The 27,987-nt window shown below is 35.1% G+C and overlaps 1 protein-coding gene across 1 annotated transcript; it reads left to right on the top strand.

Moving 5' to 3' along the window:
- Positions 1-1,303: 1,303 nt before the first annotated feature.
- LOC123708059 lies at positions 1,304-19,946 on the top strand. Its single transcript, XM_045658536.1, is given in 10 exon segments — positions 1,304-11,613; positions 12,112-12,368; positions 12,931-13,117; positions 15,696-15,873; positions 16,658-16,836; positions 17,313-17,533; positions 18,224-18,346; positions 18,780-18,969; positions 19,206-19,406; positions 19,579-19,946. Coding segments are annotated over 10 exon segments (12,009 nt in total). The 5' UTR covers positions 1,304-1,356; the 3' UTR covers positions 19,795-19,946.
- The last annotated feature ends 8,041 nt before the right edge of the window (positions 19,947-27,987 follow it).

Below are 27,987 nucleotides of genomic sequence, written 5' to 3'. Positions count from 1 at the left end.
TAGTTGTGTCGGTTTTTTAGTATTCTTTATTTAAATATATTTAAGTTTTTACAATCACAGTTAAATATTTGTGTTTTGTTTTTTAATACAAGCATAGAGACCTCAATGGTCACAATTTTGCCTATGTGCGCATTTAAGATTTCCTCGGTAAAATCGTCAGGTAACTGCCATTCCTTAGATCCAAAAGATCCATAGCCATCCATATATACCACTACCTCCAGTTACCACTCGACATGTGTGACACAGAAGGCTCACCATCTTCCTTATTAATCACGACGCAGAACTCTCTCTAATGTAGTCTCTTAGTCTGAAGCTAAAACTTATAAGGTGGCATCGCCATGATGTAAGAGATTTCACGGTATCCCGACTCCCGGCTCTCCATTTTCTGGAGCTCAGTATTTAATATCCATAGTTAGTTTCAAACATTTTCTGACCCTCACGGCTTAGTCACAGGGAACGTATACTACCGTCGCTCTGATTCGGATTCGAATGCAAACAATAAACTTATTGAAATATATTGGCCCTGTAGGCATGTTACTTAGGTGTTATGAATGTTCAATCAAGGTATCTGCACAATGCTTCATTATTTTACATACTTTTAAACTTTACATCAACATGTTTAAACCAACTTTCTTATCTCTCACTGCAGCACGTAACGGTCGCAAAACTGCCGGTGCCAGAGTTACAGGCGACTATCAACGCCTACCTGGATTTCACTTCGGTGCTTCTCAGTCCCCAGCAGCAGGAGAATACACAGGAGTTGGCTAAGAAGTTCTGCGATGATATGGGGCCAAAGTTGCAGAATGTACTGCAGCAAATGCAGAAGGACAAAATCAATTGGGTGAGTAATTGCATAATGTGCTTTTGATTACACTCTTGTGTAACTTTTCAGTGCCTTATATTAGTAATATATAGATGTAATATGAAGACTTAGAATTGTATAGTTGGTAGTACGTAATAATAACTATTAACGTTGGTTCCATTTATTTTATATTTGTTGTAATCGAAAATATTTCCAGTTAACTTGACAAAATTTTGATTGTAAATAGTATTCTACACAAATAAGCTATAGGACAAGAAGTTGCCTTTAAATACTGAAGAGTATTTCGTGAAGAATAATGACAAAATATAACACCAATCAGTCCCCGACATCAAGATGGCAGATTACAGTTTATTGCGTTATGTCGAACGATAAAAATGCCATTACCCTAAATTTAAATTCAAAGCACTTCTCCGTTTCTTATCAGGCGAATGACGAAGTTTCCCTTCAGTAACTCATAACAATTGCATTACGCGCCTTGTTTCCGCCTCAAACAAAACAAATATGCCTAACAATAAGCGCGACTTCGGTTTAAAATGTTCTCAATATTTTACCGCCTTTTCTTCGCTATTTGTTTTCCATTAAGTGGGATAAATACATCATTTACACCAAGTGTTTTACCTAATAAAACTCCAATTTTTGCAAATATTCTACAATCTATTGACGCCGCTAAAAGTGATGAGCATTTATATAACGTGACTCTTCAATTCTTAAAAGATTTGTGCCAGTGTTTAAACGAGAAATTTAAAGGAGACAATTCGTTTGATAGAACATCGAACATATTAATCTGGAATGATGAGAACTCATTATATAAAAAGGTAAATAACAGCACTTGTATACAATTGCAACAGCAAATTTCTCAGAAAATAGATTGGGTTGATCTAAACGAAGCGCGCTATAGGGAAGAAAATGACAGAAGACAGAAATATTTCAAAGACCAGTCAAACAATTCGTTCAGTTACGATGTAGAAGAAATACTTTATCAAACACTTATAGAAAGTAAGGATGTTCACAACTATTCAATCCATAAGTATAGTTTACTACGTAGGAAGACATTTTTAGAAAACCCTACACATAATGTAATCGTCATTATTACATTTCAATCCAAAAATAACGACCAGAAAAATATTCATCTGGATGAAAATGATATTAAAAAATTAATATATATCAACAGTTCCATAGCGATTGACGTAATTGACACGAAATATGAAAAATCTTTTCAAGAAAATGCGAACACCAAATCCGATTCAGTAAGCCTATGCAATTTGTATTCAATTTACAATTTTTTGGCATTACATCACAAAAATAACAAAACACATGTATTTAAAGTACTTCGGAAATATCAATCAGTTAAAATATATTTGGATGTCATAACAGACCATGTTCATGATGACTTAACAACTCTGTGTTGTGTTAATGGTTCCCTTACATCAAGCTGCAAGGAACGAATATCGATCAAAAATACCAACCTCGAGAAATATGCTTTAAAGGTCAGTGCTTTTAGAAATACTTTACAAAAAATAAAATCATTGGTAACATTTTATACTGAAAATAGTGAGTTGAATGCCTCTGAAATGGATATAAACGAGTGTGATCAAATGAAAAATGATGAAAATATTTTACAAAGTGAGGATTTGGTTCATGAGTTTTTCCCAAAACAAGAAATAAACCATACTAACATCAATAAAGAGAAAAATGGACAGATATGGAAAAGTTACAACAGCGCTTATGGCTCTATACAAAATAGTCACAAAAGAGATAAATTATCAAAACGTCATACAACAGAAGAAGTAAGTCCAATTCCTAACGTTTCGTTCATAAATAAAATAGATAACAATATAACTAGTTTAATTAGAAGTACCGTATCCGTAATAACAACGAAAGTAAAATCAAGTCAGTCTAAGGAATTGACAAAACCTATTGTTTTGGAATCGAATCCGATGTTAAATAATGAAAAAATAATACGTATGACAAGTGATCAACAAGACAAAATTACTTTTTCTGATACTGCTATGCCAACAAGTAATGGAATGATTACGAATGCCACTAGTTTATTTACACTACGTTTGGCAAACAATACTCTTAATCAGCAAGGTTTTACTACCCCAATCCTAAGACATGATTATGGGGATGCAAATAATTTTGCCGATACCAATAGTTATTTTACCATTCAACTTTCACTGACCCAAAATAATTTTAGCAGTGGTCCAAATTTAAGTTTAAAAACAAATTTTGTTACATCGAAAACGAATGAAAACGATGTAAGTGAAGATTTAACAAATTTTGACAATCCAAAGGTACCAATTACAAATCAACATGTGCTTAGTGACACACGTTCCCCGGCATCTGGCAATGACTTCCAAGAAAAATATCAAAATAATTTAATAGACCAAAGTTCTAGTAATAATGACAGTTTTATATCCGCGACAACTATTGGCAGATTCGAAAAAACTCTGACGCATACTTTACCTTTGATATCTCAAACTGAAACTTATGTATCCAGGTCTACTCCTGTCTATTTGAGTAACCAAAGCATCACGACAACGACATTGACAGAAGAAACCTTTTCTAATAGTCGAAATCTAACACTTAGTGAGGTGTCACCGCCTACACAAGTTTATTTAACTAATGCTCATAAATTTATATTGCCAACATCAAGCAATGATTTGCAACACAATCGTCATACATATGTACCTGCGAGTCTTCAATTTAGAGGAAGTAATGATTTGAGTAGTCAAACATCACTTTCTACTCAAAATAACTTACGTGATAGATTAAGTAACGACACATTAAAAATTTATATGCAAGAAAAATATCAAACAAATCTCAAGGGCAAAAGTATGGGTAAAAACAAACATATGAAAAGTCTACATATATCGACTCCAACTCAAAGGATCTTTAACAATAGCCTAGGCCCAGCTTATGGAGTCAATTTTGAATATAATGAAGATGATGCTTTGAAGAATGTTAAAAATGACTTATCTCCGACAACTATTACTCAAACCAACATTATTAATGGTCAAAGTTTAGCTACAACGACCAGTGATAAAAATATTCATGAAAGTAATACTGAACTGAATTATGTCTTAAACCGAAGATTTAATAGGACTAAAACTAGTGATCAGAATACAACTGCAGCTCCATCCAGAGGTGGATTTCAAATACTAAGTACAGTAGTATACCTTACAGAACCAATTTCAAATTCAGGTACACTTAAAAATATTCAAGAAAAAAGTAGTGTACCAGTTAAACTTCGTATTCAAGATCGTTTCATTACAACGACACCCATAATTAATTTACTAGAAAATAGTACGACACCGATGAGATCTAGTCAGCAAAGCTTAATAACAACTATTAAAGGTAGTAAAAAGAAAAGTACACGAAAAAATAGAACTGCAATAAATAATTTTACTGGTCAACAAATTCTAAGTTTAACTACACCGTACAATACATTTAAAGAAAATGTTAAAACACCTGTAGTCCGAGATAATTTTCAAGATAACAATTATAATATGAGACCACCCACTGAAAGATATTTTAGTAAACAATATAAATTTAGTTCTACGACATTTAGATATGACAAAATACTAATGCCGATGAATGGCGAAAATAATAATGATTTTACAACTTCAGCACCATCAACGTACAAAGGAAAAAGTGTTTTTTTACGAAAAACGCAGCAGTTAGCAGGATTAAACATCAAAAACGATAAAAATAACACTGATCTGTTATGGAAAAATGAAATACCTAATTTATCACCAGATTCAACTTACAACATTTACATGAAAAATACACAAGTTTATTTAAGTAATGTACATAAATTTATATTGACGACATCAAGCAATGATTTACAACACAGTCATCAGACATATGTACCTGCGAGTCTTCAATTTAGAGGAAGTAACGATTTGAGTAGTCGAAATGTATCGCCTTCTATTCAAAATAACATACATGCTAGATTAAATGAAACGACATTAAAAAAAATTATGCAAGAAAAATATCAAACGAATACTCCATACGGTGTTACGAAAAACTATTTAACTAGTAGAGAAAGTTTAAGAAGAAATTATGATACACATAAAGCACTCTATAGCCAGACAAATAAAAACAACCATATACAAGGTCTAAATATATCGACTTCGACTCAAAGTATCTTTAAAAATAGCCTATTCCCAGCTATTAGAAACAATTTGGAATATAATGGAGGAGGAGGAGGATATAATGGATTATCTTTAAATAATGTTAAAAATGACTTATCTTCGACTCAACACAACAATAGTTATGGGCAAACTTTAGCCACTTCGACGAGTGATAAAAATATTCAAGAAAATAATACTGAACTGAATTTTACCTTAAACCGAAGATTTAGGACTGAAACTAGTGATCAGCAAAATACAACTCCTGCTGCATTCAGAGACGCATTTCAAATACTAAGTACAGCACTAAACCTTACAGATCAATCAATTTCAGTATCAGGTACACTTAAAAATATTCAAGATAAAAGTACTGCACAAGATAATCTTCATATTCAAGACATTTTAATTAAAACGACACCCATAAATAATTTACTAGAAAATAGTACGACACCAATTCAATCGAGTCAGCAAAGCATAATAATAAATATGGTAAAAGGTAATAAAAAGAAGACTATACAACAAAATAAAACTGCAATCAATAATTTTACTGGGCAACAAATTCTAAGCTTAGTTACACCTTATAATAAATTTAAAGAAAAGGTTACAAGACTTGTAATCCGAGATAATGTGCAAGAACACAATCAGATGAAATTTAAAGGCGAAAAAGATCATGCCCAGGCGATCCACCACCAACCCACACGAACATATTTTAGTAAAGGATATAAATTTAGTTCTACGACATTTAGATATGACAAAATACTCGTTCAGATTAATAGTGAAGACAATAATGATTTTACAACATTAGTACCATCAACGCGCAAAGAAAGCAAAAAAAAACTTTTACGAAAAACACATAAGTCAACAGAACTAACAATCAAAAACAATGATAATAAATCTGATCTGTTATGGAAGACTAAAATACCTAATTTGTCACCAGATCCAACTTTCAACATTAACAAGAATAATACACAAGTTTATTTAAGTAATGCCCATAAATTTATATTGACGACATCAAGAAATAATTTACAACACAGTCATCAGACATATGTACCTACGAGTCTTCAATTTAGAGAAAGTAACGATTTGAGTAGTCAAAATGTATCACCGTCTACTCAAAGTATCTTACGTGCTAGATTTAAAGAAACGACATTAAAAAAAAATATGCAAGAAAAATATCAAACGAATACTCCATACGGTGTTACGAAAAACTATTTAACCAGTAGAGAAAGTTTAAGAAGAAATTATGATACACATAAAGCACCCTATAGCCAGACCAATAAAAACTACCTTATAAAAGGTCTAAATATATCGACTTCGACTCAAAGCCTCTTTAAAAATAGAATAGGCCCAGCTAATAGAGACAATTTTGAATATAATGAAAATGACGGTTTGGAGATTGTTAAAAATAACCTTACTCCGTCAACTATCACTCAATATAACATTAGTAATGGTCAAAGTCTAGCTACTATGACTAATAAAAATCTAAGCCTTAAAAATATTCAAGAAAACAATGCTGAACTGAATTATATTTTAAACCGAAGCTTTAGTAGCATGAAAAGTAGTTATTACCAAAATACAACTACAGCTGTATCCAGAGATGAATTTCAAAAACTAAAAACATCACTATATCCTACAGATAAACCAATTTTAATCATAGGTACACTTAAAAATAATCAAGAAAAAAATACTGTACAAGATAATCTTCGTATTCAAGATTGTTTAATTACAATGGCACCCAAAAATTCAGAAGAAAATAGTACGACACCAATTCAATCTAGCCAAAAAAGACTAATAACCAATATTAACGGTAGTGAAAAGAAAAGTACACAAAAAAATAAAACTGCAATAAATAATTTTACTGGTAAACAAATTCTAAGTTTAGCTACACCTTATTATAAATTACAAGTAAAGGTAACCGTGCCAAAAACTCATTATCATCCAAATTTAACAACACCTGTAACTCGAGATAACGTTCAAAAAAACAATCAGATGAGATTTAAAGGCGTAAATGCTCATGCCCATGCAACCCACTACCAACCCACTCAAAGATATTTTATTAAAGAAGATACATTTAGTTCTACGACATTAAGATATGACAAAATACTCGTGCAGATAAATGATGGAAATAATAATAATTTTACAATATCAGTTCCATCAGCGTACAAAGAAAACAAAAAAAAACTTTTACGAAAAACGCAGAAGTCAACAGGATTAACAGTCAATAACAAAGCTATAAACAACTCTGATTTGTTAAGGAAAAATGAAATACCTAATTTAGCACCAGATACAACTTACAACATTAACATAAAAAATGCAACAGACTTAAGAAAAGCGAAATATACACTAATAACAGCAGAAAACGATATTATAACTAACCCTAAAAAGGAACAGTTATTGGTGACCCAGTTTAATATTTCACAACAAATTGTTGGTAAGTTTAAAAATGTGAATGCCAACTATTTTGATAAAATAACATCAACATCTAACATCTCCCCAAAACCGTCTGATATACAACTTCAAGTAAAGCCCTTTTTGTCTAGAACTGTTTCAAGCTCATTAAAAACTGTAATGAATAAGGACATCGCAAATAGAAGTGTTAATAAATCGAATATTGTAGTACCTAAAACTTTATCGGCACATAATGTGAACTTAAAACATAACAGCAGTAATAATCCAACTCTAATACTGCAAGACAACTTACAATATATAATAAGTAATAATAATAAAAACGAAACCTTGAGAATCGTTCCCACCGACGTGGAAACAAACATTGAACTGAATGTATCAAGATCAAAAAATATACCATTAGGTATTAATTCGGCAGCCCACTACAAAAATATAGAAGATACCTTAACGAACTTAGCATCCACTACTATTTCTCCATTATGGACAATGACAAAGAGTTTAGATAGACTTCTTAAATTGAAAAAGGCAACTAAACATTATAGTACATATTTTACAATAAAAACTTATTATCCAAATAATATAGGATTCAACTCGCAAATGTTTACAACCACTGTACTTTTTCCAACCCCTAAAAGTGGCAGTAGTATACAAGCTATAAGAATTGGTAATCAAAAAGAAATAACGTTATACAGCGATGCCAGCGTAATTACAAATTACACTATGGGATATAATGGCAGTAACAATTTGAGTTCTACTAAGCAAACAAAATCTATAATTGAGAAGAATATTGAAGGAACAACAAAACACTCTTCCCCAAAACCTTTAAAATATAATCAAACAGAAAAAATAACTACATATAATCTAAAAGCTACGGTTACAGAATATAAGGTTAATAATTCTAATTCTGTAGCTACCTTGAGACATCAGAAAGAATATACAACAGTAACATTTCCTTCAGAAACGTGGATGTCAAGCAAGATTTTAACTAATATAAGCAATCTGGAAAATTCTAGCGTTAAAGCTGAAACAAATGCTATCTCTACACCACATCGAAAAAAAAATAATAGAACAAGGACATTGAATCTTTCTCAAACCACCGCATTATCACATTTTGACCCTGGAAAATTAACTTATTTTATAAATCGAAACTCTAATACTGCTAAAAAAACAACTTATCAATACGCAAGTAATAAAAGTACACCAACTCCAAAAATAATCTTACTAAACGTTACTCGAAGAATTTATAAAAAAATTCAAGTCGAAGACACGAAAATTTTAAAAAATAAAATGAATATGCTTATAGTTACCACCGATTCATCGAGTAAAAATGTTACTATACAAACCCCTACTTCTCAATTTTGGAATAATTCTAATAGAACAAGTGTACAAGAAAATAGTACGACCACATTAAACAGTTTACAAAGCGAATCGCATCAAGGACAATTAAATGTCCATCAAAGCATTACATTACAGAACAAATTCAGATACCGGAAAACAAAAAACAATCGCGCGTTTACTGCATCTAATTCATTAAAGCAATGGACAACACTTTTACCGCTTACCGAACCAAATATTAAACTTTGGACGGTAAAAACATTATCACCAAAACTATTAACTGATGTGCAGAATGGATTACTATTATTAAATCAAAGTCACTCTCATACAACACAACCAGTACAAAGTTATCCTGAAAAAGCAACCACGAGTGCAATTAAATTGGAAAGTTTGGTTTTTACAAATGTTATAAAACCTTCTATAGCTTACTTTACAACACAATTTAGTAAAAAAACACAAACAGGACAAAATATATTAAGAGGTGTAACTGAAAATGAGAGAGATATTATTTTTAATAATACAGTTCCAGCAACTAAGACAAATAACAAATTCACAGTACAACAAAGTCATATAAAGAAAACTACAGAAATGTCAATATTTAGTAAATATCGCAAACCAAATGATATCGGGTTTGCAAACAAAGATAATTATTTTACAATGGAACTTAAAAGCAAAGCTGCTAAGTACTCTAATGCTATGAGTAAAACTAAGGCAATGAATCTAATATCTGAAAATATCATGAACACATCAAAGAAGAATTTATACAACAAGAAACCGTCAGACATAACAACACTGTTGTTACCGACAAAAATAATCAATGTCCAAAATACCACGAGAATATTATCTTCCATAACTGAAGTCAATAACGGAGGCAAAGGTGAATACAATAACTCAACTACAATGAATTATAATACTGGTAATGTTTCTTTATTATCAAAACAATTTAATAAAAAAATATCAAAGCACAAGGTAAGTCCTATAAGTATTGACAATGACTTGATAAAGAAATCAGTAAGAATAACGTCACCTGTAAATATCATAGATTTGAAAGTTAGTATACCGACGGAAGTTGTAGCAACTAGCCAAAGGCTTCTGAAAAGTGAAACGTCGAAAGTAAAAGAAATGGAATTGGAGATAGACCGAAATTTAACTACAACGAAGCATTTACCAATGAAGACACCTACAGAGACTTTCTTAAAAACAACAAATTCCATTACTCCAATCAAACAAGATAACAAAGCTTTCACTAGACACTATCCGTTTAAGAATATATATACAATGGGAGTGCGTTCAGAAAATATGAATTTGCTAGGAACTACCTTTACATCACAAACCACAAAAATATTTGATGATCATCTAAGTATATTGAAACATAATTTTGGATTTAATAATATTACTTCAATACAAAATAAAACTCTTCTATTAAGTCAATATAAAATAGCTGGAACTGGAACTGCAAGTTATGAAAACAAAGCTACACAAGAATTACATTTACAAAACCGATCAATGTCTCCTTCGCAAAATATACAAAATCAGCAAAATGTAACAAATAGTAATCAACAAACAAACTACTGTTCAGATGTTTATAAAGCAGTGTATTTACAGAACATTTACCTAAATATTCCTATATTAGTAGCTAATCACAATGACGTGAATGTATGTAACTTCTCTTACAATATTGTTGAAAACACCACTCATAGTAATTACAGCAACATAATTTCTAAAAACAAACTTTCCGATTACTTGAAAAATATATCAACTTTCATATCAAGTAAAATCATAGACCAAAAATATTCATCTGAAAAGGATAAACAGAATGTGTTTGAAAACGCTTTCAAATTTAAGCAAATGAATCCAAAGACAGAGATAATATTAACAAAAACAGCGTGGCCTATGACCACTGAAAGTAAAAATATCGCATACCTAAAAACGAATCCAAATCGTAACTTAAACTTATTACCGACTGAACGAAAATTTTCTTACATTGCAACTGAAATAAATCGAAGCACGATTAAGCCTGCTAAAGTTTCAATCTACAAATATTTTACTACTGCCCCGTACTCTTCCACAAGAAAAACATTAACTACGTCTTCCTTCATTAATGTTCTTAAAGCAAAGAGCATCACACCACTTTTAAAGGTTAAGAAAATTCGATATAACACATACAAACCCAAGACTGAGGAGGATTTGGACACAACAATATTAAAATTTAACAAAAAAAAGTTTTCGACTATAAATACTGTACAGAAATTGGTAACCAATTCTGATTATCGATTATTAAGCAGAACTACAAATAAAGAAGAGAAAATAAGTAACAATAAAAATAAATATTTAAATAATCAGAAATACAGCGGAGTACCCAAAGTGCCGGTCAAAGACATGAGAACAATAATTGTTCATACAAAAAGTGTTATAGATCCTTTAGCTAAAACGAATCTATACCCCGTGCAACGAATTCCATCAACAAGCCAGAGGAAAGTAATGAAAAGAATTCGTCTGCATAAGAACAAAGAATTATTGGCAATGGACACCAATGATTTCTTCTCTCGAAGACACATCGATGTACATCGTGAATCAGGAGGAAATTCACATGGTATTTTACGAAAAGGTTACTTAACTCCTATACCTAAGGAATACATTATACGCCCGACATTTAAGATGATAGATAAGCCTCGAAGTTTTCGACCCAAACCAATTTTAATTGAAAGTGATAGTTTTTATAAAAATCACTTTCCGCGTAACCGGGGTAAAGGTTTATCGTTAATAGAACAGGTCGACTATGTCCGTGATACGACTAAAGAACCTCAAACAGTCTTAGAGCGACCCGCGTATTTACCTCCACAAAGAAAACCGAAGTTCTTTAGGGACAGGATTGATTCCATTAGGAATTATGTTCACAATTCTGATTATCTAAGAGCTTCTGATTCTGCTGGAGAGATCGATAGATATGCAGTTTACAGGGAACCCGAGTTCAATTTCAGAAGGCATGAGTGGATTGAAACAACGACAAATATACGCACTACCGTGAAATACACAAGAAGAAAACCAAGAACAATTTTCTTTTTAAGTCCAACAGTTCCCTACAATCGCTATTTTTAGTAAATAAATGATTTTATATATAAATATTTCTATTTTTTTCATACCTGTTAGTAGTAAGTAGTTATATAGTTTATTGTAGGTGAGTTAAAGAAATGTCCATGTCTGGTGAGTTAAACATTAGGCAAATTATCCACTTTATTTATTTGTATATCTTTCCTTCTATTTATTAATAAAACCTGGGAGAATACTGTGTAGTAACATATGATTTTGTAATGTTAGTAATATTTGTTCTTATTGCTTGTAATGCAAATAATGCTTCTTCTTCAAATATATTAAAATAATATAAACGTGAATGTAGAAAATATATCAAGACAGAAATCAAAGGCTCTTGTATCTTTCAATCATTTTACTGGTTTTTATTATAAATAAATATATTATTTAATACATTTCTTTTAACAGGTGACAGATTGGTGGTTAGATGACATGTATTTGAAAGTGCGTCTGCCGCTACCTATTAATTCTAGTCCGGGGATGGTTTTCCCTCGGAAACACTTCGCTAAGATGGATGAAGTGGCTGATCTCGCCGCTCTATATATTGACGATTTGCTCGACTATAAAGAAATGCTAGATAGGTAAGAACATGATTATATATTTGGTCCCCTAGGACATCTAGGCCATATTCAAAAACATATTTTGAAATGCTTCAGTTTGATTTCGCCATGGACTAATCTCTGTGGAACCTGGCTATCCAAGCCCATATTCTAAACAAGTATTGGCGCAGTTTCATAATGGGACGTCGAGGCAGAATACAAAATACCATCCGTAACACCTCGACGTCCGTTGTTACACAACTGCGCGTTTTTGTAAGCCCGTTTTTGCCGCGTACTACCACTTTGTGGAACCAGCTGCATACCGAAGTATTTCCGAACCATTTCTATTTAGGGTCCCACTTGCGAGCCCTCTGCCATTGAGAGTGTCCATGGGCCGTGAACATCAGATGGGGCTGCTGCCAGTATGATCACTCTGTACTCTTTAAATCTAATGGTTGTATGGGACGTATGTATTTGGAGTATCGGAGCGACAGCGTTACATATCATATAACAATTAATGGGTACCCTTTCTGGGGCGTAAACAACACATAATACATTCATATTGTATTTGTCTTTTCAAATAAATTTTTAACACATGTTACAGAGACGAACTGCCACAGGAGCGAGCCACAAGTCGCGAGAAGGGTCAGCCTCTCTGCATGGAACAATTCTATCGATTGCTGGGCGTCTGCAGAGTACCAGGTGAAGGAAAGGATAGGCTGTCGCTGCCAATACCACCACCAGATCCTGATAACTGTGAAGAGCTGGTCATCGTTGCTTGTAGGAACTATGTAGGTTTATCTATTTCGTGAAACTTAAGTCGTTAAAAACATACATGTCACTGAAATTAAATAAAAGAACACTATAAAAAGCTAAGTATATCCCGCCACCGTCATACGCTATTCCATTAGAGTCCATCTACCAAAAAACTTCGCAGGCGCATTCGTAACGGATCCACTGCTACTATTTCCCGTATTTCAAGAGGCAAGCTGTTCTAAAGACTCGCTGCGGTTCTGATTTTAGCTAGATGTATATGATAAGTGTTATGCCGGCTACGTGAGGGATTACAGTTAAATTAAATGCTCGTGTGTATTTGCTTATGTAAATATTTTTAACTAAAATGCATGTTGTGACTAATAAAAAAAAATTAAATTGAAATCTGCGTTCTATAACTTTCAACCGCAATCTGTAAAGTTTGGGGAACTAAACCGCTATCAACTTATGTAATCAGACCTTCGTAATTTAATAAGTTGAGTTTTCGTTTGCCTCAACGAGACCCGAGTCAAGTTATCGTAAGTTGTTTTGAAGCATTAAGGTTCAAAGCCGCCGATATTTGGGAAACTGATGTGACTTTGAATAGGTTAAATTCTTAGTTGATTGGCATCTACAAAGGGTTTGTAAAGTAATTAATGATAGAAAATCGACGATTGACATGAAAGACTCATTGCTTCTACAAGATTAGATCTAAAAGTGAAAGTTTATATAATTTTAATTATTTCAACTATACTACTAGTTAAAATCCCAAGGGAAGTTAGAGAATTATCACTAAATAAATTCAAAGCCCTCGTTAAACGTAAATTAATCAATAAAGCTTTTTATAAATTTGACGAATTTGCTCCAGTTCAAACAATTTGTATGACTCAATACTTGGCGATTAAAAAGAGTGGCGGAAAGTTTCTTGCCAGCTCTTCTTCCCCGCTCTACGCCCTTGACTTGCGAACTGGTAGTAAATGTAAATTTACAATTAATTTAACTTCTTTTTGACGTTCATAAGTCTACTTGTTTACCTATATGAATAAAGTTATTTTGAGTTTGAGTTTGAAGCCGTAATAATGTTAGCTGTAGATAATTCGGGACACCGCGAGTTAGGTTCGGTGGTTGTAGGGATGTTCAAATATATTGTTACGAGCTAGGGGATCGGATAGAAAATGCCGTAGATTTCTTCAAGGGTTTATTTCTTGATAAATCAATGAGGAATCTATGAACACTAATTAATCGCAGAAATGTACTTACAACACACACAAAAACAGTCACTAATTACTTCACTTATGCACACTTTACACAGTACTTTATCGCTTCGGTGTTTCTCTTTTGTTATCGCATTCAAAACTAAAGGTGACTAGTCGCGTTTCGGCTCGCTTATATATCCCTGGGAATAATTCTAAACAATATTCGAGAACTTTCTAGGCGGGCTTGCTACTGAGTAGCGATTGCGCAATTCTAGAACGTCCGCACTCTTTGTCTCTTTCGCACGTTGCTCCGTCCTTGGCGTACGGCGTTCTAGAGTGCTCAGTCTAGTTTCGAGAAAGTTCTGATCTTCTCTCTCCCTCTCTCTCTCGTATAATTTCGTCCTTGTCTCACACTTAGAAAGTTTGGTCTAGAATATTCCTTCATCAAATGGGTATACCTAGGCCTGAAAACGCCTGAAAACGGGTCTCCTGAAAACCGCACCACTCTACTACACATGTTCTGAAACCGACTGAAAAAAGGTTTCAGCTTCCTGAAAACTAGGGTAACATTATGGAAATTACAATTTTCTAATATGTGATTGACCCTCTCCTGAAACGGTCAGAAATCATATTACAGCCTGCTGACCTGCAGCCTGCAGAATCATATTACAGTTCTCTAACTAGTGGAAAAATCTAGAAACATGGCAGTCGACTCGTCTTCGTAACAATATGTTAAATCTAACTCTTTTCAGAAGTTGGGTGTTAACTACATTTAGTACATGAGATAATAACATACATAAATCTAAGTGATGCTTATGTTACCTATAAAGAATATGAGTGTAGTCGACCCTTTTGGACATTATGTGAAACGAGAATGTTATAGTACAGTTTACGAGTGTGGGAACTAAACGACCCATTTTATCTTCAAGTGTGCGCTTTGCGCTTCTTAACTTAAAGTATGTATATGTTACTCAACTAATGTTAGGTTACATAACTCGCGACTCAATAATCATTAGAAATTCAATAATATGTCGAGAATTAAGTGTTAACTTTGAAAAATGAATTGCTGTGTCATTGTTAACACAAAGGCACTCACAAACTTCATTATTGAATCAAATAATATAAATATTGTATCGCCGTATACACATTTCATTTCATATCGAATTACCAAAAATGATTATTAAAACACGCCGGTGACAAGCGAAGGAACACTACAATAAATATGTTTATTAAAAATAAAAACAATCGTATATTAAGTAGTTAGTTTCAGTGGCTTGGTGTTAATCGGAGAAGTTCGATTCCCAGCGAAACATTTATTGTCATGGACGATAGCTCGTACTACTTTAAGTATTTTTATTTATTAACACTTGCATTCACATAATAATAAGTATATTACATACGTGTAAAATCCTTTCTATAGTTTTATGCGGTGCCAGTGAAGGCACCAGACCGTGGAAGACTCTCAGCGGGTGAAATTCAGGCACAACTTCTACACGCCTTAGTGGATGCATCAGCTGCGCCGGTCGCCCCTCGCGTAGGGCTGCTCACTGCTATGAACCGAGATGATTGGGCGAGAGCAAGGGAACAACTTTTTAAAGGTACACTACGTTATTGTTAAAAGAAATATTTAATAAAATAATATTGAATACTTTTATCATTTTTTTATTGGGAATTAAATCTTTTTCAACTGATATAAACCAAAATTCATTACATTACTAGATCAACACGAATGATCAATTAAAATGTCGACCCAAAAAACATATTCGTTGATGAAATATTACTTAATTATAACATTATAATCCTTTTAACCTGGTAGTTACTCAAATTAGATTTTAAAGGATCTTAGTGTATTTATTTCCTTATTGCATAGAAAACTATTAATATAAAAATTAAACTAAAAACAATATACACAAAACAACAATATACAAACCTTTTTATAACTACATAATTATAATAAATGCAATTCTTGTGAACTTAGCCAGTGTGCAACTTAGTATATCCGTCTCACAACCAATCATATTTAGGTTGCGCAAGACATGCGTAAATGGTGAAAAAAAATTTCCCCCGATCGAGGCACTGCAATCAATTGCGACTGCTTACCACGAGTGCGATTATTTGGAACACGCAGACCCAGTCTCACCAACATTTACTTATTATATATTTTACCTGAGGACCTTAAAAAGATATAATGTGATAGTAAGGTCCCTCCTAACTTGTGTAACATACACAAGAGAAAAAAAATGGGTGCACTCCATACAAGCAAAGTTATCGAAATAGAATAAATATATTTTTATGATAATTTTTCTAAAACCTACTTAATATCTGTTATAAGATTCTTTTGAGCTACTGAGTTTAGTCATTCACAACAGCAGCGTTTTCTAGATGAAAACAATCGCAACAACTTGGAACTCCTAAACCGGGCGTTGTGCCTGGTGTGTCTTGATGAAAGTGGTGGAGATCGTCGTGACTGTGACTCAGATACAAACGCACTCCTGAGAGCCATGCACGGTGCAGGGACACAGCATCATTCAGCTAACCGTTGGTTCGACAAAACAGTTCAGGTGCGTACATTGTGGTCGAAGAGAAGATATAGAGGATTCATTGGTGCACAGCTGGTTCGAACTCTTGGCATATAAGTTGTAGGCTTAAGTTATATACCTGAAATTATAAGATATTAGACATGCCAATCGATAAACACGTACATCTTACGTAAACAACATATATTGATATATGCAAATACAGCATTTTCAATGTTTACAATTAGCCTACTAGTAAAAAAAATAATCAATAGATAATTAAAACAAATTTAAAAAGATTTCAAGTAAAGCATTTTCTCGCTGTATTGCGATTGCTCTACTCTAAAGGGAACCAAATCGAAGTTGGACGAAATACCCTTATATGTGAGCCGATTATTATTTCCCGCCTGCTCTGTGGCCGCCCTCGCGATTTGCTGGTCTGAGGCGGGTGATACGGGGCAAACGTATCAACACAAGTAGCATCCCATACCATCTATATTAGTTATATTTTTTATCTACAGCTCATAATATCATCAGACGGTACTGTGGGTATGTGTTACGAACACAGCCCGGCAGAGGGAGTGGCTGTAGTGAGGCTGGCTGAACGCGCATTGGAACGTGCGGAAGTAGCAGACCGGCCCAAACCGCCCCCGACCCTCTTACCTGCTCCTGAGAGGCTCCAGTGGAAGCTAACTCCAGAACTTAATAGTACTATTGAAAAGGCGGCACTGGATTTCGACCGGTGAGATACCTCGATTTTTGATCAATTTGAACCATAAAAATGTATTCTCAGTGGAGTTGTCTACGTTATGCTTGCTCCACCACGATCTATACAAAAAATTGTTATGCCATAGCTATAAAACTGTTTAATGACCTTCCTAGACGTTATAGATCACTGCTACGTAATTCTTTCAAGGGGAAGGTGATAAAATATTTAAAGGCAAAGTGTCTTTATAGCGTAGGCGAGTATTTGGACCATAGATTTGACACCGTTTGTAAATAATTTAACTTTGACATTATTTTATTTTATGAATAAGACATTGTACCAATTGATATGACATTTGCATGCCTATTTATATATGGCTCATTGTGCGGATTTTTAATTGATCGATCTAACCACTGTACCACTATCTTGGCAAATAAACGATTATTATTATTATTATGAAAAATTGTCTAGTCTACAAGTCGGACTCAATCATGCCAAAAGACCACAGGCATCGTTAAAAAGTCACACACATAAACAAGATATGGTATTTGTATTTAAGCTAACAATCGATCCTTTTTTATTTTTTCTGTATTTCAAGGGGATACAATTATTTTAGAGGTACCTACCTAAAAAAAATATTGTGTATATATAGACGCCAAAAGTATTATAATGTACTTTAATTATATTAGTTACGTTTCGTAAAAAAAATTAATATCTATCATGCAGGGCTATCAAGGACCTGGACCTCCGTGTGTATACATACCGCAGCTACGGCCGCGAATACATGAAATCGTGTCGTACCAGCCCTGACGTTTACATTCAGCTTGCATTGCAGTATGCCTACTTCAAGTAAGATAGACATACACAGACGTGAATATTATAATTAATATATATTGAACTTATAAATTAACTGTGTCATAGTCGATTCGATAATTAAAAATAAAAATTATTAACACTACAACCTTTTTAGGTCTAGGCATCTGATGTATATATTTCATGATTATTAGTCAATCTAATAGGCAAGTAGATTAGCCTCCTGTGCCTGACAAACGCGACTTTCTTGGTCTAAGGCAAGCCGGTTTCCTCCGGTTTCCTTTACCGTTCGAGCAAATGTTAAATGCGCACATAAACAGAATGCGCCGGGGATCAAACCTACGACCTCAGGGATGAGTGTCACACACTGAAGCCACTAGGCCAACACTGCTCAAACAGTTGGTCAGTGTTACATAAGTAAGTATTATTTGGCCGGACTACTAGAAGCTAAAATTTATCAATATTCCAGGATGTACGGACATTTGGTATCCACGTATGAGTCGTGTTCTTTGCGACGCTTCCGGAATGGACGTGTAGACAACATAAGATCGTCCCACAGCGCAGCGCTCGCTTGGGCAACAGCTATGTGTGCACCTGAGTCTCCTGCTACAGCCCAGACTGATGATGGGCAAAAGAAGGTCTCTTTTGATTTGCAAGAGGTAAGTGAATGTTGAGTGAAAATAAATCTTTTTGGTTATTAAACATTAATATATCAACGAAAACTTTTTATATCAAATAATGGTAACAAAAAGCTTGTAGCGCCATTGATTTCTTTTATTTTATTTTTTGATAAATATAAATATTACTATATTGTTATTCAGATAGAATTGTTGATATTTTAAAGATTTTATATTTCGTAATACAAAAAAATAATCTACAAACGCTTTTTATGCAGGGCCAAAAGAAAATAGACTTATTCTATGAGGCAGCTCGTAAGCAGACCACTATAATGGAAGCTAACATCCAAGGACAGGGAACTGATAATCATATGCTGGGCTTACGTGAGGCAGCAAGAGAAACCTTTGGCTCTTTACCTCCTTTATTTACCGACCCAGCTTACCAGAAGATGATAGAGTTTAAACTCAGTACTAGTCAGGTAAACACGACTATCATTTTATAACCAATTTCGAGGTTTACAGGTAAACAAGAATTATAATCGGACGGAAAGCTTGGCAAACCAAACTTTGAAGAATAGAATGCTCCATAAGATAGATAAACACAACTGTTTTTCAACAACACAACTTAATAAATTGTATTTACATTGTCAGGTGGCAACCACAACAGAAGGTACCTTCATGGGTTACGGTGCTGTAGTACCCGACGGCTACGGCTGCAGCTATAATCCAAAGAAAGATCATGTCATCTTCTGCATATCATCTTTCGTAGCATCGAACGTCACCAGCACAGAAGCATTCCGACAGTCGCTGGAAGAGGCTTTAGACTCCATGAAAGCCTTGTTTGATAGCCGAAAGAATGAAAAGTAATATGGAAAAGTAGAACTCTTTACTTTTAAAATATACCACCTATATTAAATGCTATATTTTATGTGTTAGGTACATGTTAAAATTAAAAATACTTTATAAATTAAAGAATTAAAGCGTAGTATAAAAAAACGCACATTACGATACATATCAATGATGACTTATGAAACATATACAAATATATTTATCCTTAAATATTTATGAATATATATTTATATCTAGCTGTTTTTTGGCTATTAAAAAATTTAGGATTCTAATCAGGTCAATTTTTAATCGATTTATGAGATTGTTGCTAAAAGTCTTGTCTTTATTTGGAAGTATTTTAAACAAATACTTATGTATGCAAGATTTTATCTACATTGTTATGTCTAACAAAAATTATACAATGTTTAAGATTATTATATGTGTATGTCGCAGCCAACTAGCCTAATCAGCCGTTAAATTAACAGCCTAGCCTTTTAACTAAACGGCGCCGTTTAACTAGCGGCCTGAATGATGTTCAGCCGTAGCGTTTGTTACAACATTTAACAAACTGGCTGGCTACTGCTTAGGCAATTCGTGCGATAGTCATTATTTGGCAGAAATAAAAAATATGAAGCATGATAAACTTCTTTTAAAATTGAATTGCTTTAGTCACATTCACATTATTTTTGTCACTAACCTCTTCAATTGTACTTGTACATGAAACTTTGGAAAACACCATCAAAGTTTCGTTTCGAGTTTGAGAGTGGCTGAAAATGGAATTAAAGTTAAATTAACAGTCAACAGACGTAAAGTAATGAGACGCCATCGATCCACGTCATTTGCCTAGCTGTTTGATCAACTGGCTGAACATCATTCAGGCCGCTAGTTAAACGGCTAGGCTTTTAATTGAACGCCTCAATAAGCTAGTTGGCTGCAACGTGTATACAATCTACGCAATTTTGAAAAATTGATATTATATCAATTACATTGTTATTTTATACTTAAATTGAAATATATACAATATGTTATTTTGAGCATAGCTTGAATCTAAGTTGACAGAGTTTATTATATATTTAATATATACATTTCTTCAATAATAATGCTTCAAGAAAATATACTGTATAAAAATGGCGAGAACAATTCGTCAAAAAAAATGTCAAATGGCTATCTGTGTATTATGCAATAAATCACTATTAACCGAGTGTTAAGTTATACATAATAATATTTCTCGTTGATATACCCAAATGTTTTTGATCTCATACAGTTTGGTAATAATATTATTGAATTTACATTGTAAGTAAATGAAAATTTTATTAGCTACTTAAATTTATTTTTACATTGATTGGCATTTGAGTTCAGCATAGTTATAAATAGGATAAACTTAGTTGTAAGGAAATCAAACATATCAATGTTGGACTTCATGTATATCATGGCCAAGAATATCTCAAACATATCAAAGTTTAGAATTAAGGTTAGAAATATTAAAATGTCTATTATAAATTAATCATTATATTGTATTACGTTATTATTTTTACAGTTTTATATTTGTTACAGTTTATATTCGAACTGGGATATGTTGCAGTTAGTTTTACTAAAATTCCGTTGCTCATTTAAATGTAAAAGAAACGAACTCGACCAAGATTTTTGGACGGCTTTTTTATTTTTAATTTATGCGTGAAATGAAAAAAATCTGAAGGCAAAAAATCTAAAGGAATCTCATTTATTTTACATAGATATACCAGTTCGAATGAATGTTATATATTTGTATGCCGACCGTAAATTGCTGTATTATTTGAAGTTATACTTCAGTTACATCTTGTATATACACTTGTTATGCTGACCAGCATTTATTTGAATGATAAGCGGTACTTTTTATGGGAGCTCTATGCTGATGTTTAGTGTGTGTTCATTCTTAGGATGTGCGTAGTTATACACAGATTTAGAAGTTCGTAGTATTTACAAATTACAGTCACCATAGTGACGATCTCAGTAAATATATATTAAATAGCTATTTATAGATAGAGCTATTGCTACTCTAGTTTTCTTTACATTGTTTCTTGTTAGAAATTGGGAAATGCGTGTTTGGTAGTAGTGATGGAATAAGCCAGCGCGGGGCCTGTAACAAATTCTATCAAAGGCTTGCTTGAGGCTCTCAAGTTTAGGGTTTTAAATAAAACAAAACCGTTACAAATAAACTTTTCTGGATTTAATATCGGCAAAGTAACACTTTCAATAAAGCCCTTAATCAAATCATGGTCTTTACTCAAAAAAGTGAGCTTAAGACGTTCTTATAAAGAAATAAAAATCTGGCCGCTTGAAAGGTAGATGTGGTATAGATACTAGTCAAAATATGTCGATTATAATTAAACATTACGGTAAAAATTTGTACCTACCTTAGGGTTTAACAAGTGGAAGTGATGTTTTAAGGTTACGGGGCCCCCAAATTCGGGAGCCCGTAGCATTTACTACTCTAGCTATGTGACTAATCCGGCACTGTTTGGTAGTAAGTTTTGATGGAATTATATAAATTATGGAATGGATTTCATTTAAATATTAAGGTACTTATAATCAAAATAAAATTTTATAAAAAAATCTATTCGAAGGAAGGATTCTGCGGACGGAATAACTTCGTTAGTGCGTATGACATCTTCGCAGTGATTGTAGGCGTAAATTGTCCGTATCACTACACATTTTATTCAGAATTATATTTAAGTAAAATGGCGCGCAAAAAATGTTACAAAATAGTAGATGTAGTTAGCTCATAAGTATAAGATTCCTTGAAATGTGAGCATAAAACTAGAATAAAAAAAATTGTAAGTTAATATAGAACACTTTAAAATGAAATCTCAAATTGTAGAAAAATATATGTTTTTAAATGTTAGATGTAGTAAAGGCCTCGGCGGTATATTAGCTTTTGAAAAGGTTAGTTTTAGCGATTGTAGAGTGTTATATTTATAGCACAACAGATATAGAGGCACAAGTTATTATGTCGTTCTAAAAATATCTCTTTTCCGGGGAAATGTACATTAATGTTTAAAAACTATTATGTCCAATAATGTATAAAGGATTTAAATTGGAGATTGAATGCCGTATGTCTGTCTCGCTCCTAAACCCAATCGTACTGCTTCGTACCTGAGCGAGGGCGTCGTCTGTCATGTTAAAGCGCGCGAACTAAATATAAGTGTACCTGTGTTAGGGCTTATTTTATTCTTGATTGTTAGACATTTTTAAACACTTTTGATTCCTATTTGTGTCAAATCTAACAGAGCTGTTATTTATATTAGTTGTCATATTAAATATTCTTTATATGTCTTTGAAATATATACAATTATTTTTACATTATTTGGATATTTAATTAATTTGAGAGATTTAACGTTGTTTTTCGATTGTAATAATTATGGTTACAAACATTCAACTTCTATATAAACATTTAAGCGTACATTCTGTGTAGAATTCACTAATCACAAATATCAAAGTTTTTTTCTTTACAGATTTCGCGTTAGAAAATTTTAAAACCAAACATTACTTCGCTTTATTTTCTAGTGCAATGTACGGGTATTGAAATGTAAACATATCATTAGATATAAGATATTTAATGTTGCCGTAATAAAGTGTTGGTGTAAAAAGACTTTTATTTATTTGGCTTTGGCCCGCAACGCGGAGACAAAATTCAAAAGTAATTTATGCATACAGTAAACACAATGTACATTAATAATGAACGTCAAAAAAATAAATATACATTTAATGCTTCTAATTGTACATTTACTGCCAGTTCTCAACTAGAAGGGCGTAGAACGGAAGAGAAGAACTGGCAACTCTTTTACAAAACGTCTGTAAGGAGCTGCAACAATTGCACCATGTTCCACGTGACAGCTTAAGTAAAAACTAATAATAAAATAAATTAAAAACGATTTGTCCTCTATCAGCAGGAGGCATTGTGAAATAGGAGCACGCACTTACATTCTCGTGGGAAATACACGCAAAAACATAGTCAAAAATAACTAACATCACCGCACGAATTCAACACCACACACCACAAGTAGCACCCGTTCACGAGTATGACGCATGGTCAGCCATCGGCCCCCTCGCCATATTTTAGATATTGTTTAATTAACAGATAATAACAGTAATTTGACAATTAATTAACCTTAATACTTTTTTTTGCGTTTTTACTATTGTCAAATAGTAGTAAAAACGCGCGATGGGGCTAGTATTATAGGCGTCGGGACGTGACGACCCCATCGCCCACTGGTGAAATAACCTGTTACAGAGGTTATTTCACCAGCGCAATCAGTCAATCCCTTCCTAGTGGGAGTGCCATGCTGTTGCCTCCTGGCTTCAGCCAAACCGGCAGCCACGACCGGGGTAGTACCACTGTCTTTCAGAAAACCGGCGTAAAGTGATACAAAAGGTTCGCCTTCTTGTACTCGCGTTTCGTGCGGTGAGAAAGATTCCCGGAGCCCCCCCCCCCCTACAAGAAATATGAAGGTGCACAAGAATCAGAATCTACCCCAGGGGGGTACCACACCCGCCGTGGACTTCACAAATATTAGGGGGCTCAACTCCAACATCCACGCTGTCCACTATCATTTAGAGACTGCGAAGCCGGCCTTGCTCTTTCTTACAGAGACTCAGATTTCCTCCCCGGCTGATACCTCTTACCTCTCCTACCCGGGGTACAAATTGGAACATTCATTTGTGCCGCGGGCTAGAGTTTGCGTGTACGTCAGAGAGGATATCTGTTCTCGTCGCCTCGGGACGCTTGTAGGAAGGGACCTATCTAACCTCTGGCTGCGCGTAGACTACGATGACCATCCGCGATTCTACGCATGCCTGTATAGGTCCCATAGCGGAAATACCGAAACTGACCGACTCATTGAGCACATCCAAATGGCTACAGATTCCCTGCTCGAAAGGATTCTTACCGCTGAAATCGTGATTCTTGACGATTTTAACGCCCACCATGCCGATTGGCTCGGTTCTAAAACCACCGATCACGCGGGAAGATCCTTTCACGACTTTGCTTTAGCCTACGACTTGACGCAAATGGTCCCTGCGATTACGCGAATACCACATGTGGATGGTCATAAACCTTCTTTGTTGGACCTTCTGCTGACTTCACATCCGGAGACCTACCAAGTCTCTGTTGACCCGCCATTGGGTTCATCAGATCATTGTGTGGTATGGAGCATTGTGTCGCTCACGCGCCCTTTACGGCCTAGCTTTGCGGGCTGTCGCCGTGTGTGGCACTATAAGTTAGCAGATTGGGACGGGATACGGTCTTTTTTTGCGTCCTACCCTTGGGGGCCCATTTGCTTTTTGTTGAGTACTCTGGATGCCGTCGCTGACTCTGTCGCTGATGTGGTCCTGCAGGGCATGGAACTTTTTATTCCATTCTCTGCGGTGCCGGTCGGTGGCAAGTCCCAGCCATGTTTTAGGCGTTCGTGCAAAGAGGCTTTGCGCCGTAAGCGTGAATGCTGTAAAGCCTGGGCAGAAGCGGCGACATCCCGTGATACGGCTATCGGCGAACGTAAAAAAGCATACAATTCAGCCTCTAGGTCCTTCAAACGGGAAATCGCTAAGGCAAAGTCAGAGCATATTGCCAGGTTTGGTGAGAGATTGGCCCACCTTCCTTCTGGAACTCGAGCCTTCTGGTCTCTTGCCAAAGCTGTCCAAGGGAATTTCTGTCAGCCCTCTATTCCACAACTGCATAGGGAGGATGACTCACTGGCCCATACTGCAAAAGAGAAGGCCGATCTTCTAGGCTGTCTCTTTGCGTCGAACTCAACTTTGGATGATCAGGGGAAGGAACCACCGACATTATTGCGGTGTGATACTACGATGCCTGAAGTTACATTCCGGCAACGTGCTATCCGTAAACATTTATTTTCCCTGGACATCCATAAGTCGAGCGGGCCTGATGGCATCCCCCCAATTGTGCTGCGTACTTGTGCTCCTGAGTTGGCTCCGGTCCTAACGCGCCTTTTCCGGTACCTGTACTCCCTCAACACTGTTCCGAAGTGCTGGAAGACAGCTTTGATACATCCGATCCCTAAAAAAGGCGATCGCTCTGATCCGTCCAACTATCGCCCAATCGTAATAACCTCCTTGTTCTCCAAAATAATGGAAACCATTATTAACGGCCAGCTCTTATCTCTTATAGGTATCTAGAGGGCAGCCAGCTGATTAGCGATTCTCAGTACGGCTTTCGTCGTGGTCGCTCAGCTGGTGACCTCCTTGTATACCTTACACATAGGTGGGCAGAGGCAATTGAGTCCAAGGGGGAGGCGCTGGCGGTAAGTTTGGACATCGCGAAAGCCTTCGATCGGGTGTGGCACAGAGCACTGCTCTCGAAGCTTCCAGCCTATGGGCTCCCCGAGAAATTATGCAACTGGATTTCCAGCTTTCTCGCTGATCGGAGCATTAAGGTCGTCATCGACGGAGCATGCTCCGACCTTAAACCCGTCAATGCTGGTGTCCTATCCCCGACCCTGTTTATTCTGCATATTAATGATATGTTGCAACTTAGCAACCTTCATTGCTATGCGGACGACAGCACTGGGGATACTTTTTACACGGGCCGGGCAGGTATTTCTCGGGCTGTTGTTGATGAGTGCCGGAACAAACTTGTGTCTGAAGTCGAAACTCTTTTACGTGGAGTCTCGGACTGGGGTAGACTAAATCTAGTCCAATTTAACCCCAAGAAGACACAAGTATGCGCGTTTTCCGCTAAAAAAACTCCCTTTGTCGCTACTCCCCTCTTTGAAGGCACTCTCCTTAAAACCTCAGCTAACATCGGAATATTGGGTGTTGACATATCGAATAACGTCCAGTTTTGCGGTCATTTGGAAGGGAAGGCTAAATTAGCCTCCAAAAAGCTTGGTGTGCTCAGCAAGGCGAGACGGTACTTCACTCCGGGCCACCGCTTGCAACTCTATAAAGCGCAAATTCGGCCCCACATAGAATACTGTTCTCACCTCCGGGCGGGAGCTCCCCAGTACCAGCTCCTTCCACTTGACCGTATTCAACGAAGAGCGGTTCGAATCGTCGACGACCAATCACTTTCCGTGCGGCTTGATCCCTTGGCGTTGCGTAAAGATGTTGGGTCCCTCTGCATCTTCTACCGCATTTACCATGGGGAGTGTTCAGAAGAGTTGTTCGGTCTAATACCCGCAGCTGAGTTTCATTATCGGACGTCAAGGCAAAATATAAAATACCATCCGTATCACCTCGACGTCCGTCGTTCCACAACTGAGCGTTTTCTAAGGCAGTTTTTGCCGCGCACCACCACTATGTGGAACCAGCTGCCCACTAAAGTATTTCCGAACCAATTCGACTTAGGGTCCTTCAAGAAAAGAGCGTACCAATTCTTGAAAGGCCGGCAACGCACTTGCGAGCCTTCTGGCAATGTGAGTGTCCATGGGCGGCGGTATCGCTTCACATCAGGTGAGCCTCTTGCCCGTTTGCCTGCTATTACATAAAAAAAAATTGTAACGCCATCTCTTGGCAGAGTAACCAACCTTTACAAGCCTTAAGTAAGGCTCTTAGACTACCAAAACCATAACTGCATATAACTAGCTCCTGGTTGATTATGGACATTGTGGGCGAATCGTATAATTTATCACTTAATTTAACGATCAGTGTTTGACGATAAAACAATTAACTACATACCCACTATTTAATGATTAAATTGTATAATAGTTAGTTATATTTGTAGCGTATCGTAGATATACACTTAAGTGTACATACTGTATTATGTAGGATTTTCTATAAGATAGTATTGTCTTTTGTTAAAATAGCTTTTACACATAAGGAAAAACACTTTTTGAACGGATTAAAGCTATGTATTATTGTTAAAAACTTATAATTATTTACATGATTCTAAATTTTAATTTTTTTCCGACGTTTCGCGTGCTTTTCAGCGTGCGTGGTCACGGTGAAAAGTGTTTTTCTTTTCAATAAGATTTTGATGTATGTGGCAACATAGATATAGGAAAGAAAAGAAGAAATCGAGACGTCGCTCAGAAGAGACTTTTGAGACGAGTGAAGATATTGTTGAATAAACCAATTAAGAACGTTAACAATGGGTTGTGATTTAACAAGATAGAGCATACCATAAATTATTTTTGTATGGTTATTTGTACATCCCAAACGGTTATTTTTATGTTGATTTAAGCATATAAAGGTCATAAAGAAAAGTCATATAAAAAATAACATTATATATATTTCATA

The sequence above is a fragment of the Pieris brassicae genome, chromosome 4 (genome assembly GCF_905147105.1).
Source record: "Pieris brassicae chromosome 4, ilPieBrab1.1, whole genome shotgun sequence".
Taxonomy (NCBI): Eukaryota; Metazoa; Arthropoda; class Insecta; order Lepidoptera; family Pieridae; genus Pieris; species Pieris brassicae.
Note: the sequence above shows the minus strand (reverse complement) of the source record. Positions and strands in the feature narration are given on the sequence as shown.